This window comes from Apteryx mantelli, chromosome 21 (genome assembly GCF_036417845.1).
Source record: "Apteryx mantelli isolate bAptMan1 chromosome 21, bAptMan1.hap1, whole genome shotgun sequence".
Taxonomy (NCBI): Eukaryota; Metazoa; Chordata; class Aves; order Apterygiformes; family Apterygidae; genus Apteryx; species Apteryx mantelli.
Window position 1 is genome coordinate 13,027,900 of NC_089998.1, and position 15,273 is coordinate 13,043,172.

The 15,273-nt window shown below is 40.7% G+C and overlaps 1 protein-coding gene across 9 annotated transcripts in view; it reads left to right on the forward strand.

Moving 5' to 3' along the window:
• The window catches only part of EXD3 (exonuclease 3'-5' domain containing 3), a 335,146-nt gene that overhangs the window by 89,101 nt on the left and 230,772 nt on the right, over positions 1-15,273 (forward strand). For 7 of the 9 annotated variants that reach the window (XM_067309038.1, XM_067309037.1, XM_067309036.1 and 4 more), the window contains 3 exons: positions 5,428-5,492; positions 9,731-9,901; positions 11,199-11,366. In XM_067309038.1, coding sequence (XP_067165139.1) covers positions 5,428-5,492; positions 9,731-9,901; positions 11,199-11,366 — 404 coding nt within the window. The remainder of the gene's footprint in view (positions 1-5,427; positions 5,493-9,730; positions 9,902-11,198; positions 11,367-15,273) is intronic. The other 2 variants (XM_067309034.1, XM_067309035.1) reach the window with 2 other exon arrangements.

A 15,273-nucleotide genomic window follows, 5' to 3' on the forward strand; every position in this document is an offset into this window, starting at 1 on the left:
TGTACCCTCATTGTATCTACTTCTTCTTAGTGAGTTTTTGTGTGAAATTACAAGCCGGAGTTTCACAATGCATACTGTAGAATGTAATACCTGTATATTCCAAAATTGCTCTTGTGTATTTTAAATGTCATTTCACTTGCATTACATGCATTTATTGTAGGGTTGAAGGTACAATTGTAAAGAGAGGTATACAATTCACATTGACAAGAGAAGTTCTGGATGGAATCATTTCTCAAAATCAAAAATATTTAAACAAGGTTGGAACTTATTTTTAAGTGTACTCATTAAAAGCAGGCACAGCAAAAAAAAAAAACAACTTAGAAGGTGTAAAAATCTGACTTCCTACGGAGGATTTATTTTTATCTTTTTAGTTAAATTAACCTTTTAGAGTTTCAAAACTTGTCACCAGAAAATGTATCTGTTCATTTTTTGCATCATCCAAGTGATGATATTTCTGATCCCTAACAGCCTTCTCTTCTGTAAATTTAGCACACTTTTGGTGTGAAATACAAGACGTTTTCTGAAAAACTGTTGAAAAAGTAGGTTTGGATAAAAGTCTTTGATTAATCTTTGATTTACTTAGTGTGCTCCTTGATGGGTTTCAGATGTAATCATGGCATTTGAAAGTACACAGCTTTGGGTGTACCCATCTGTTGTTGAAACATGAGCTTGACTACTGAATAGCTCTGCTCCCCCCCGCCTTCAGATATGTATTGCCTATGCATTTGTATCACAGAATCACAGAATGAATCACAGGATAGTTGAGGTTGGCAGGGACCTCTGAAGATCATCTAGTGCAACCCCCTGCTCCATCATAGTGAGCTAGAGCAGGGTGCCCAGGAGTAGATTGCCCATATATTTTAATTCTTAAGTGCAAATATGCTAGCTACGGATATGGTGACATTGAAATGTCTAAACCTTTATTTTCCTTTCAGAAAAATATCTCAAATCCTTGTTCAGTTTAACAGAAGTTTTCACAGAGGACAGATTTTGGGGATTTATGGGGGAGGAGGCAAAAATAAATAAATAAATAAATAAAATTCAGTGATTATTTACTGGGTGGATTGTACTTGTTGCATATTTCTTGTTATATATTCCATTAAATATTTATTAAAATCCTGTTAATTTGCAAGGCAACAATATAAGCTGTCTTTGCCTAAAGAAGACTTAAACATTATTGTTCTTGACCTTTTCCGTCCTTGAATTTCAGCTGTAATTGACTGTTTAGTTGATGTGATCCTGTGTTTCAGTCAATTTTTTTCCTTTTTTCTTTTTTTTTTCTTTTTTTTCTTTTTTTTTTTTTACATTCTGTAACTTTTAATTAGTTCACCATAATTATTTTGCGTCTCAGGCTATGGGATGTTTAATGCCTTTTGACACAAAGAAAAAGTGTTGAGAGATTTTTTTCATTGGTAAATTCCTCCTTTGGGGTTTGATGTCTCACTCTTGCCATGCAATATGCACAAGTAGCCTCAGTCAGAAAGTGGCTTTCTCTTGCCAGTGCATTTCAGCAGAGTCAGTGAATAATGCAGGAGAATTTTGCAAGGACACAATACCAAAACCGCTGCTTTACCTCATCAGCCTGCGGGCACCACTTTTGTTGTGATCGCAGCAGGTTTCGAGTGATCTATGCACAAAGGAAGAAAGAGAATGAACAGGGCGAAGTTCATGGCTTTCCTCAAAGACACTTTTCTAACTCAAAAATATAAGCCTTGTGGTTTTATGGTTTTGAAATGTAACCACAGATATTGAGAACTGGAAAAGATTTGATTTACCATCTTCCCTGCTTTTGTTACGAGATTCAGGGTGGGGAAGATTTATTTTCATAATTAAAAATGGGGAAAGCAAACATGTTACTGTCAAAATTTTTAAAACAGGAACATAACTGTCAGATGAAGAAATCTAGTTCATTTGCCTTTACGGAGTGAGCGCAGAGTTGTCTCTCTCAGATCTCTGGTGTTATAGTCTTATTTTGGTGAGGCTTTGTTAGATCTTTTATGGTCTACAGCCCCCTTCTTTTGGAGCTGTGAAGGAAGGGGCAGATCAGTATCAGACTAAGCAAGTTCTCTTTGAGGTTGATCTAGGAGCTGAGGCTGCTGGGAACACTTCTCAGACTTTCAGACTTGGAGCGTGGTAGACCTGGCCATGCTTCTGCTGCTCTTCAGGGGTGCATAGCTGAGAGCAAAGAGGAACAGCATCTGCCACACTGAATTTTTACTCTACTTCGTATGGCCTCATCCTTGTTTTGTTTGTTTTGCTCATGCAGGCCTTGAATGACCCATTTGCTAATAGTTGGGTATCTCTTTGGCATGTAAGAGTCTCTGCAGAGTTTAACTTTTCTTTAAAAGTAAAGATTCTGGGTGTTCTTGATATGTGGAATGCGAAGGAATTTTTCTGGCGTTCATGACCTATCCCTTGCTCTTGCAGACGTGTCTGCATATGTTCTGTAGCCTTTTAATAAGTGTAGCAAGCTTTATCGTAGTAATTGCTGTTTCTTACTCTTATTGCTGTGGCTGGAGTCTGTTCCAGGATTTTCTCATTCAGATATTTAGAGACTGTCTTCTTATTTGAGCCCAGATGTATTTGTGGTTCGATTAGAACTGTTTGGTTTGCAGTCGCTTTGTTCTCTTTCTTCCCTTGTATTTCTTCCTCTCTCCCTCTTACGTTGAGCAATCGTCTGCTCTCCAGATTCGTTCTGGAAGGCTTGGAAACTCTTTGTTAGGTTCTGTTGTGCTTGGACATCCTGGCATTAGTTTCCTGCTGCTTCTTGGTTCTTTCTCAGATGTGAGTGAGCAGGCTCATAGCTGATACTCTAGCTGGGAATGTAACAGTATTGTTGTTGCTTCAGTGTTCCTACCAAAGACAATAACTTCTATTTCTTAGGGGTGCCAGGAAGACCAAGGAGAGACCAGTCCTCCAAAGTGGTTCTGTTTGAAGAACAGATGAATTCTTCATTCCTTTTAGTAGGCAAAGAGATGTCAAACTTCACATTTTTATCTTTTTTCTTAGGTGGAGAGTAGCTAGATACAATAGTTCAAGATCCAGTGTGAATTCCAGCATTTTTTCCACTGTGGTGGGACAAGGCAAAAGAATAATGTTGCTTTGTACTCTCATTTGTTTTGCTCTAGAAGTATCTGCCCTAGCTACTGGTTATTTTGTTATGTTAAGCCTTTGACTGCATTTCACCCTTAGGTTTTGCAAGGTAAAGATGGAACTGGAACTGTTACTGACACTAATGTGAAGCAGTCTCTATTTCGGCATTCTCTCCTCATTTTATCCTTGTTCTGGAGAATCAAGGGAGTTGCCTCCTCCTTCAATACAGACAGAAGAGAGAGCAAAACAGGTTGCCTTTTCTTCAGGTCATCCTAGAAGATGCTGCCTAGTTGCACACCACATTGAATGCCTTTTACCCACCCCTCAATTATATTATTTTTGAGGGGTAAGGGAGGAAGGGGGATGTTCTATATCTGCCTGTGGTTGCACACTGCCATGCTGGCAACATACCGAGCCATTTAAAATGGACTGGAGAGACAGTTTTCATGCTTCTACGTATTGAAACAGCGGTGAGATTATCTTTCAGTTACCGGGTGGTTCAGTAGGAAAAATGTCACCTAAGCAAAGGGCTTGTGTTGTTGATTCAGGCTGAGAAAGCTTTTTAACAAGTTGAATTATGGGCTGTATCTGAGGTGAAACACTGCTTTCCTAACTGCTCTCATTTCCTGTATTCCAGATTGTTCGCTGCATTAATTACAGTTCAGATTTACAGTGTATTTAGTTACACACTGGGTTGCATTCTGTTTTTTTTTTTTCTTCTTTTTTTTTTTTTCTCCTGAATGTGTATAAATTTCTTTGGGAGTCAGGCCAAGTGTATATATGCATGCATACACACATGGGCTGAATTTGACTGTTAGTTGCTAATTTTGTGGGGAATGGGGATCTGGTGTTTTTTTTTGTTGTTGTTGTCTTTTGTCGTAAAAAGAGACTTTTCTCTTTCCAAGGAGAGTCGGTAGCTGAGAAAAGCCAGTTTTTTGGAGAGCTCAAGTTTTCAGAAAAGCCAGAGATGAGAAAATATTATCTTATGAATAGTAAATTTGGCATTTTTAATTTGACCTGTTTCCCAGAGTTTACTAGGTAATGGGGATACTGTCATTCTCCTGGCTCAAGCAGTAATCTGCTTGCTACTTAAAATATTTTATAGGTACTGTGCTTCAGAGCTTAGCTGGATAAGGCTGAGCTTTTCACGCTTGAAGTAACTTTTTGTGACCTGAAATATGAAGTGAGATAGAGTAATAAGTGAGAAACCTAACATCTTCATATCATCCATTTAGGAACTGTAGAGTGCAGAAGGTGATTTAAAGGATGTTTCTTTTTCAGGTTAACATTTTTCTTTTGGCTCTATGAAAATATAACAGGAGCTGCGTAAAGTGTATGAGGAATGTTTTTTGAGAATTCATTCAGATTTTTAAAGTCTTCATATTTAAACTGCTCATGCCACAGATTTCCACTCAAAATATTCTGAGAAGTTTAAGTAAATGATCATGAATTAAATAGAGCCAGAGAAGTAAAAACATTATTGCTTTTAAAATTAAATATGTCAAAACATTTGTTTCAGAAATACTGTTTTTATTGACTTGGTGAATAATAATAGATACAAAATAGCAACAGTGTGTAAGTTTTCAATTAAGCAGGCAAAAAGTAAAAGAGAAAAAATTCCAAATAACCATTTTCTGAAATATTCGATTTTTTTTCTTTTTTTAAGCTTGATCCTAATCACAGCAACCTTTCATCTTTCCTTCTTCCTTGAACCTGGTCTTGCCAGAATCGCATCAAACCCCCAGCATAGCTGGCCCAGCGTGGCCTGGCGTTTCCGACCCCGTAGCCAAGTCTCTTCTGCAGTTGCCAGGCATCTGCTGATCTTGCAGACAAATTCACCCACTCGCATCTTCCAGCCACAGGTTGGAATGAGGTTAACGCATTAGAGCTGTTTCACTAATAATTAGTGGATATTGATAATCCTTTCTAAGCTGTGCAAGAAGCTGACTCTTCTAGGACCATTTTGTTTTAATATTAAAAAGGGGGAGATGAGGCGAGAGACGAGTGTGGATGTATTTGATGTGAGGCAGCAGCACGATTTAGTTGTAAATGAACCAATATAGGTTTTCAGGATTTGCGCTCTTGCGGGTGTGGGTGTTTAGTTAAAGCTGTGCATGGATGATGATAGGGTTTCGGAGCGATGGATTTTAGCGCTTTAATCCTGACTGGCAGTTGGAAGGGTGGTGGTTTCAAGCACAGTGGCGCAGAGTAGCCGATTTCTCTTCAGCCGAACAATGCACCAGTGTGTCTAGGCTGCCTGTACAGAGCCAATAAATCTGTTTTGTTTTTGTTTTTTCTCCCCCTTCTCTCTCTCTCTCTTTTCCCTTCCTCCAGGCCAGGACCCACTGCTATTGCTGAAAACCCTTCAGCTTCTCTGGACAAAGAAAGAGATGAAGAAGGTAAGGCTGGGCAGTTGCACCTCCCCTCCGTGCTGCAGTTAATGACTGCATGCAGAGCATGTCCAGGCGCAGAGCCCGTGGGTCAGACCTGCAATTCTTCACGATTGCTTTCAGTGCCAGTGCGCGGGGGAAGGACCTTTGCCTTTGCAGCGAGCTGTGAAAAGAAAAGGTAGCTCTGTGTGACGTGAAACAGTTAAGGGGCACATATAAAAGAGTTGAAGTTTACAGGGGCTGAGTTGCAGGAAAAAAATAAATAAATCAAAGTTGCTTTTGTCTTCTTTTAAACACGTTTTTATCCATTAAACAGAATATCTTTGGGTTGAGGAGTATTTCTAGTAGCTAAAAAGGAGAGGGTTGAAGTCAATAGAAGTGCAGTCTTTGCCAAGTGGATTGATATTGAGACCTTTGTGTTCATGACATTTTACTCTTTTTTTCTATTTGGTTTGGTTTTGTCTTTTGGAGCAGTGAAAGCAATTCACACTGCCTCGCTAAAATTAGTGTTATATTTTTATACAGGCCCCTATGGGCTCTGTGTGGAGAATTTCTCATAGGGAGCAAAATATACTTCATCTAAATCTGGGAGCTTGAAAACTAAGAAAAACATTAGATGTATTGGCTTAGTGTCGAGCTGCTCATGTTTAACTCTGTTTTGTGCAGGCAGGTTAATAGCTGTAATTTTTTTTTTTTTTCTGAAGGACCCAAGAACATGTGGCTCACAGTGTAGCCACGTGGGCTTTATCCAATGCACCGTGTGAAATGGCTAGCGAGTCCAGTTGTGTACGTGCTCCATCCTAGGTATCTGAAATGTTTAGTCAGTGTCCTTTTCTGCCACATGTAGACTTTCCATTACTGACAGTCTGTGGTTCCCAGCCCAAATAATCAGGCAGCTAGACGCACAGCATGAGAGGTGTCTTTCAAATGGTCAGTTACTAACATAGACTTGAGCTCAGCAACTGTGAAGCCTTGGGCTCTCTCTCAAGTTTTGTTAGAGTTGGACAAAAAAACATTATTTGTTAGGTCTCAAGGGCATTTAATTCCACAAAATCAACAGTAGGGAAGAATAATCATCAGAATCTCTATACTGTGTAAACTGGGATGTGTGTGGATTGTGAAGAAAAATACTCTGAAAAAGGCAGAGCCTCCCATCGATACATCTTTGGGCAGAGGGCACCGCAGCTTTTTTGCTGAGTTTGGAAAAGGTGGAGGATCCCCATGAGTCATGCTTGCAGCTTAGCTTATTCAGGTTGTTTGCTTTTGGGACTGTCATCCTGGTAAAATGCATGACTTTAGGTGGCTTGCCAGGAGCTCCTGATCATTTTGAGAAGGGCACGCTGACTGTGCACAGTGCAGCTTCACAGTGGGGCAGGTTTGGCCTCGTTGGATCCCCCTTTAGACTGCACTACATGGCTGCGCATGCAGGCAAAACCATGCTTTTGAAACTGGAAGGTGCATTTCTGGACCACTAAGGAAGGTCTTTTTAGTGAGATGAGGAGGGATGTAGTGGCACCAGGTGATGGTGCAGCAGCAGCTGGCTCTAAGGTAGGGAGCACAGCGTGGATGTCCCCCATGGTTTCTGACACATGCCCACCACGCTAGCACTGAGATGACCTACTCAGTGTTGAGGGCATTGCCATCCTTCAAACATGCAATGCACTCATAGCAGTTGCAGCCGCTTTTGAGGACTGAAGCGGGGGAACCTGCTGCCCTACTCCTCTGAAGTTATTTCAAGGTGTGTGGTGTTGCTGTTGTCCTAAGTAAATCAGTATCTAGCCTTCCAGTGATGGGAACTGAAGGAAGTTGACTTAAATACAACTCAGCTTGCTCCACTGACATTTAAATGGCGGTGACCTTCTTTCCCTTCACTGTGTGGATGTGAGTGAATATGATGTATTAACTGGTGTGAATCAGTTTCCATTATTTGGTGCCCTTTTGTCTCAAATCAGTGAATGTGAGCAGGGTTCCTATCTGTGACAGGACCCTGATTCTGAGACATAGTTTTAAAAATTGACCATTTTCTACATAGGAAAGACAGTGTTGGAATAACAAGCGCCTGAACTTTGTAACTAGAAATAAGGAGCCAAAACTGCATGAAGGAGTGTGAAGTTTGAGCATCAGCAAAATATTCCTACTCCCATGATTTGTTAGGCTTTGGAAAAGCCCCCAAGAGCATGTAAGCCCTGCCATGGGAATTGATTGAAATGGAAGTGCCAATTATACATTGGAGAGGAATCCTTCACTGACAGAGGGATGAGCCAGGCAACACAACACTCTTTTCTCTCTGATTTAGATGTCTCAAGCAGATATTATTATTATTATTATTATTATTAATATTTGAACAGTGCATACCATTAGCTGAAGCCTTTGGATTTCGAGGAAGTTTTGAAGAAGGCTTCCCCCCACCCCCCTTAAAAAATCTAAATGCTCTGAAATCAAAACTCGTTCTAGATATGTTGTTACTGCTCTTGCCAGTGCTGTAAGTGTTTGGAGATACTCTGTGTGTGAAAACAGACTTGCACTCTCATAAGGCTTGTTGTCCACTGTAGACCATCCTGCCAAAGCCCAAATTTGGTTTCCAGCTGAAGGAGGAGACGAGCTGTGCGGTGAAAGCTCTTGTTCAGTCTAAATGTGCTGAAGTGGGGCTTTGGGGGGAAAAAGAAAGAAGAAGGGAGGCCATTTATACACAGTGCAATTTACTTGGCCAGTTGCTTTGTTTTCCTTTGGCTGTTGTGTTGGATATTTGTGGTTGGATAAGAGCTTGCCTGTTCCTTCTGCTGAATCTTGCAGTGAAGTTGGAGCCCTATGTTTAACATCACAATTTCTTGCCACAGGGAAAAATACTTAAGAGGGAGAAAACTGTTATCTAAAGTCACATCTTTGTTAGTCATCAGCTTTTTCATGCTGCATTTTATGATTTAGTGAGAAAGAAGCAGTTTCTGTCATAAATGATACATTTTGTGGGTTTTTCCCAACATGAAAGAGACTATGGAAAATAACCATCTCCCAGTAAATATTTTAGATGAAAAGAAAAAGAAAAATCATTGGCAAACTTTCTCTAGATTTTCCTTTGTCTTCCATATCATTCTTCAAACTGTATCTTGTTTCCATTGGAAGTTGCAACTGGGACCATCATATACAGTAAATTACAAGAGCTGGCTGCAAGCAGGAATGAGCATCTTTAGGATTTTGCTTTTTAGCCAGGAAAGAAAGAGAGCAGCTGCCTATAGTGATTTCTTGTTTTCTGTCTCTGCTTTTGCCTTGCTCTACGCCAGTACATGTACCATGTGGTGAAAGGTCCTGTGTGGGTACTGAAGGATGCCACTTGTTCACCCTGCCAACCCTGCGAGCTCCTTGGAAACTACTTCTAATGTAAACATTATAAAGATATTGCTTAGTACTGCTAATTTATCACTTCTACCAGATGGGTAGTAAGTAGCCTATTAACATTCACAAAGTGAGTGTTCAATTCCTTCACATTTCTAAACACATCATCCTGGGATTCCTGAGATTTATGGCGTGGAGTTTTCCCATGTTCCCAAACTCTTAGCCCTGCCTTACGTTTTGCCGAGGTGTGCGGTGTCTGACACACAGGGGCGGCAGGTAGTCTACAGCAGATACCTTGCCCAGGTAGGTCTGGAGAAAAGGAGAATAGATTTACAAAATGGCAGTCTGGGTTTTGAACTCTGCTTCATTCTTTTCATTCTTGTATGCAAAATCTGAGCTATTTCAGTACTCCCAGATATTCCGTTAGGGTGAAGCGCATTTATGCCCTTGTGGCAGAAGTGGGTTTGAGGTCAAATATGAAAGTTGGTGGTACAAGAATGGGGAGGTAGTTTTATTTACTTTATTACTTGTAGGTCTGTTAGAAGGTAAGTAGGTTTTGAGCTCTGGTATCTACCTTTATTGCCATTTTCCTAATAACACCCCTTTCTCCAGCTCACTTCTTTTCTCCCCCTCCCCCAAATCCCAAGCCCCTTTGTCTGCCCCACAGAACAACTTCTCTGTCTTTATGGGATAATTAGTGTGGACAATTGCTGCTTTTCCCATTGGGTTTGAGGTGCAGTGAGCCATGAAGGAATCTGTAATGACATGAAAAGTCACTGGAGGCGCGGATGGTGGCTGAATAGCAACAGTTACCTCTCTGAATAGATTAAATTAAAAAAATAAAGCTTTGTGTTCAGTTGGGGGAAGGGAGGATTCACTGATCTTTTTGTACATGACAATGTGTTTTTGTATCTCAGCAGCTCAAGGAAGAAATCAGGCGGGGCTTTGCAGGACTGGAGGACCCATTGGCAGGACTCCTGGACATACTGGAGGACAGCAGTGATTGGAAGGGGAAGGGGCATTCCCTGGGGTATTACATCACCAGTGAGTTGCAGCTTTGGATAAAAGAGCATCCTGCTGTTCAACAGGTTAGAAAAAGAGAGCAAGAGAGACTCTGGAGAAAAGAAAGGACAATTGATTTTAATGTCCCTAAAGTGTTCCTAGTTTCACTTCATTCCATAGTCCAGTGTCTTTTCTGTAGTCTCATATGAGTGCAATATGACTTGGTGGTAAAATTCGTACCGTGATGCTGTCATCTGGTGATGTTGGCCTGAAAAATGAAATGACATTAAAAGCTGTGATGCCACAGTACCTTTCTGTTTCCCCTCCCAAGCTGGGATTTCCATCTTTCCAGATAAAACCACTTTGAGCATGGATCTTTCAGTCTTTGCCTGGCTGGACTTTCCCACTGGAGCTTACGTCTCTGCCGTCAGGATAAAACCAATTGCAGTAATCTAATCTGCATATTCTTCCAGTTCTGCAAATAGAAGCCAGTTACTGTACTATTGCTTAACTCTTGCCATATGGTGGGGAGCTTTTATCATTCAGAATGCAGAAAATGGTAACAATATGACTTTTCAGCAGCTGAATGATTAGCTTTGTAACACTGGGTCATCAGATTATATGCCCTAATGTTTACCATTCCTTATGCCTTCTTATATTCTGACCTCATGAGATTCTCCCTTGTTCTGTGCTGTTACTTCTGAGCTGTTAGGTACTTCTGTATTTGTGTTGTTTCATTTTCCACTTTTCCAAATGGCTCTCTTTCGATACTGATCTCTATCAAGATTCTCAAAGATCACTGCCAGTACATTATCTGTGATATTGCAGTTAAGAGCTACTGGTGCTGAAATTCCTGTGTCCTAAGAGAATGATCACGTAGGAACACAATGATGAATAATTGCATTTCTGCATCTTACTATGGCGCTTTTGCTTTTCCTGACCTTCTTGCACCCAGGAACAAGGCTGGGAATGAAAATTGTGTTGTTACGCATGATAGGTGAGATCAGCGTTGAGGGGAGTTGGTAGATTCAAAGATTTTTTAGCTGGGAACTAGAGGGGAGAATTTTTAAATAGCTGTGTTAGTAAAAGAGGGCAATTTTCCAGTTTCATATTTGCCTTTTGTACAAGGCCATGTGCCTTTTCCAGAATTATCCCGCAAATGTTTAATGTTTTTAAATTGGATGCTGTGAAAAAAATGTGTATCATATTGTTCTGATTTCTGCATGCAGACTCCGTGGGGAAATTGGAGAATCCATTCCCAAGGAATTGGCCTTTTCCACTGTTTAAACAAGCTGCATTTTCAACTGCCATTGAATTGTAGCCATCTTGACTAAATCTGTGTTTGATTTTTTTATTTTTTTTATTTTTATTTTTTTTTTTAAGTCTGGCATGAAGCTGAAGAAGCTACAGGCTCGTGTATTCAGAATACTAGCCCAGTGCCCAACTAATCTTCATGACCCTCTGATTAGCATTTACCAGCTCCATACAGCAGACCGGAACTATTTGCTTGGACATGTCAGTCACCTTTATCACAAGGGTGATTACAAAGAGGTGGGTTGTGTCTTTCAAATAAACTTACATTCTCAGCTCTCTAGTTCTCTGTTAATGTCTGTATCCATTTTTGGATGCATTTCAGTGTAAATTCCATTTCATCACAGCAGCTGCACACTGTGAGTGGTAAAGCTTAGTATGGCCTTCTGATGTACATGAGTAGACTGTCTTCAACCTCATTTTTTCTAATGACTGAGTACAGAATGCCAGTGAATCCTTCCTCCACCCTTTTCTTGACCTTTGAAAGTAATGGGTTAATAGGGTTTAATTTGGAGAATTTAAGAGGATGGTTGTGTACTTTTTTGTGTTCCTTAGCCTTGGTAAGAAAAGAAGGGATTTTAGTAGGTGGTCATAGACCTGCTGTGGTAACTCCAGTCTGCCTACATCAAGAAAGGTTTGAAAAATCTCTCTGTTCCCAAGCGATTACTCTAACCAAAGGGGCTTCCCAGTTCAGGGAGGTCTGAAGCCTCTTAACACTTGAGGCTCATGGCCAAAATGTGTCAGTGTTAGTACTCATGGAGTACTGGCTGACACTGGCAGGAGTTCACCAAAACCCAAATTTGATATTTTACCCTGTGGCTTAGGGTACTTCCAGCATCTCTGACATCACTGTGATGTCCAGATATTCTTGAGAGTGTTCTCATGAGCAAAACACACTATTGTAATGTTTAAAAAAACCTTTCTCATAGGGAAATAAGTCACTTTGTGTAAAACAACCTACTCTTTTTTAAAATTTTGAAGAAAGGTTTTTTTAATCCTATTCTTCAGCAAAACATAATTTCCAAGAGAGCTCTGAATTCTATTCCAGGTGATTTCTGAATACAGAACCAAGGATAATTCATATTTGATTAGAAGTTCACAGAGCTACTTGTGACTTGTTTTTTGCTCAGTAAGTCTTTGAGCATGAGTGTTTGAAAATACTAAAAGAAACAGTATTTGACTATATTTAAGTGTGATTTTTAAATTCACGGCCCAACAAAAATTTATTGTTTTCTTTTAGAAATGCAGTTCTAGAAAGAAGGTCTGGTTTTGGAAAGGTCTAAATTTTTTGGTAGCATTGTTTTTGTTGTTCCCTCCTTTCACAGAAAAGCTCATTTACTCATTACTCAGTGTGAAGTACAGGGAACTTCAACTGGTGAAAACCCTTAGCCATAACTTTCTTCTAGTTATGTTGTTACCAGAAGGGTGAATAGAATTCTCTTCAAGAATGACAGTCATGTAGCAAGAAATCTTTTATTCCTGTTGGGACAGATCATAACTAAACCCCCAAAACCTGGAACTAGGGCACTGAGCATTTGCAGTGGACTGTGACATGTCTGTTCATCCTGTGATTCCCTGTCTTTCAGATGGGACCGTAAACCAGATTCAAATGTAAGATTCTTGGCTCTTTTCCCTCTTGCCCGCAATGACAGCAATCCTTATAAGCCGTTAATGTCATTGTTTTCTGTCCCATTTTCTATATTTGGAATAAGGCACTAAACTTTTATCTCAAAGCAATTTATTTTCTTTAAAGTATTTTGATGCATTTCATATTATCATGTGTGAATCTTAGAGGTCTGCGGCCTTGCTCCATGGGTTAAGGTTCCTTTCCCTCAAAAAGATTTTGTAGAAAGGTCTCTCTAAAAAATGAGATCCCAGAGATTCCTAGGGACTGGCATGGTTGTTATTTGCTTCTGAAGCACATCTGACCCTCCATGTATCCCTAAAACTAGTCAAAAGCTGAACCAGTTTGTTAATCAGAACCACAAGTTTTGCAGCTGCATGAAGCTGCTTCTTGTGGTTCATGAACATTGACGTGCTGCCGTAAGTAGCAATAGACCCTCCATATACCAGGGTGGAAATTTCATGGGGATGGCAGTTCATAGTGGAAAGATAAATCAATAACGATGTAAAGACAGTGCCATGGTTTTTGGAAAATGATGCAGGTGTTGGTACCTTCCTACTTTGGTTTAGTAGCATAAATAGTAGCTGTGTTCTGGGAGGCACCTGAAGGAGATGATGGATATGGTTAGCTGGCCAGTGGATGGCACTATTGCTCCCATGACACAGAATGAGCTGATAAAGTAACAGTTCAAGAAGAAGGCAAAGACACGAAAGTGTTTTTGGAGGAGTCTGGCATTTTAGGAGGTTGTATCCATTCTTTTGTAAATGGGGGTTTGTTGCAGCAGCTGCTGGAGGAATTTGGTTTGGGGCCTTGTACAGTGCTCCAAAGCTGTGAAAAGGGCCTCCAAGTTGGCTCCCGTCGCCTGTCCGGTGTAAAACATGTATTCCTATTTTACAAGAGTATCTACACCGAAGGGTCTTAAAATTCCAGCTTGTGTCGTTTCAGCCGAAACGCCTGCAGCTTTATTCCTTTTTCAGCGTGTAACTGCTCTCTTCAGCTAGGCCTGGTTGCAAGGTAGGTCCGATAGTCCTCCAACACCTGCAACGAAGCCGGCAGCTCTTTCTGGATTCGACCCCATGCCGGCCTTAGTCCAGCCAAAACATGGCGCGCGCCGGGCAGCGTGCGGAGCCCCCGACGGCGTTGTCGCTGCCTTTCATAGGCCTTCCCGTGGGCGCGCTGCTTCGGTGTCGGCCCGACAGCTTTGTGGGAAGCAAGATGGCCGTGGTGGGGCCGGAACAATGCGGGGATTCAGCAGACCGGGGGTAATACAGTGCGATGCGAGTCTGTGAAGAGGCCCTGAATAGGCCAGGCTGTGCTTTAGAAGAATGAGGGGTAGGCAGAAGGCAAGCTAGTGTTTCATGGTCATCTTATGTTACACTTCAGCCTTTCAAAGAGTGTCTGGGGCTGGTTGAATGAACCTCTCTTGCACTCCCAATGCAGGAATCTAAAGACAAAGGAGACTCTTGTCACTCGCAGGCCCCTTTCGGGAATAAAAGCCATTGTCACATGAACAGGGGCAGTCTGGCAGGCTGTGCATGCTTCAGTGCCCCATGATATCGCTAAGTCTCAGCAGCAATCACATTCAGGGCCCTGTCAGCTTTGATTAGCGGGGTCTCATGACTTAATGTGCTGCGATATTTCATGTCTAAGGGTGGCGGCTGTCTTTCTGCAGAATGAATGCCATCTATTGTCCGTGGAGTTATTTTATTTACATTTTTTTTAAACAGCTTATAAAGGTAAAAAGATAGCTGTGCTTTAAAAAAAAAAAATCAAATTCCTTTGCTTCTGGATCAGTAGTAAGTGCTGCTCAGGTCAGATACAGTGAAACTTGTTTTCACAGTCAGCATCAAAGTTCTCGTCTTGTTTAACAGCTTTATAGTAAATTCTGAACAGGTGGCAGTGGAGCTGGGTTTAGGAAGGAAACAATAAATAATCTTTTTAGCCTCTGACAACCAGAAATATTCTTGGGCCTGAGAGAGCTCCCACTCAGACTTCTCTGCATCAGAGACTAGCACCATGTTTCTTTTCCCCTCCATCAGTTTGTTTTTTAAGCGAGACTATTGCTCTGAGCTTTTAGTGGGACAGGGAGTATTTCATTTTTAATAAATCCTTTTTTTTGTTCCCTCTCCAGATTTCTCTGTTTTCAAAAATGGAGTATTTATTCTATTAAAGTTTCATCTGTTAATCCCTATGTTTTAAGCAAATAGGGGAGGTTGATTCTGTATATTAAATTCTTTTAATGTATACTCTTTCAAGTAAAATAATGTGGATTAAGAAGTTAAGGTGTTAAAATTTGACATAAAAGACATTTGTGTTGGAGTACCCAGAGAAAAAGCTCTGTAGACACAGAATTCAAGTTTTTTGTCAGCCGTGCATCGCAAACAAATTACAGAAGTAGTTTAATAATTCTATAGGAAGGATGATTGACCCAAAGGTTAAACTTAAAGGAGTACAAATATGCTAAGGTCTAGAAATGCATAGTTCAACCACTAACATAATCCTAAATTTTCACTGTAGTGAAGT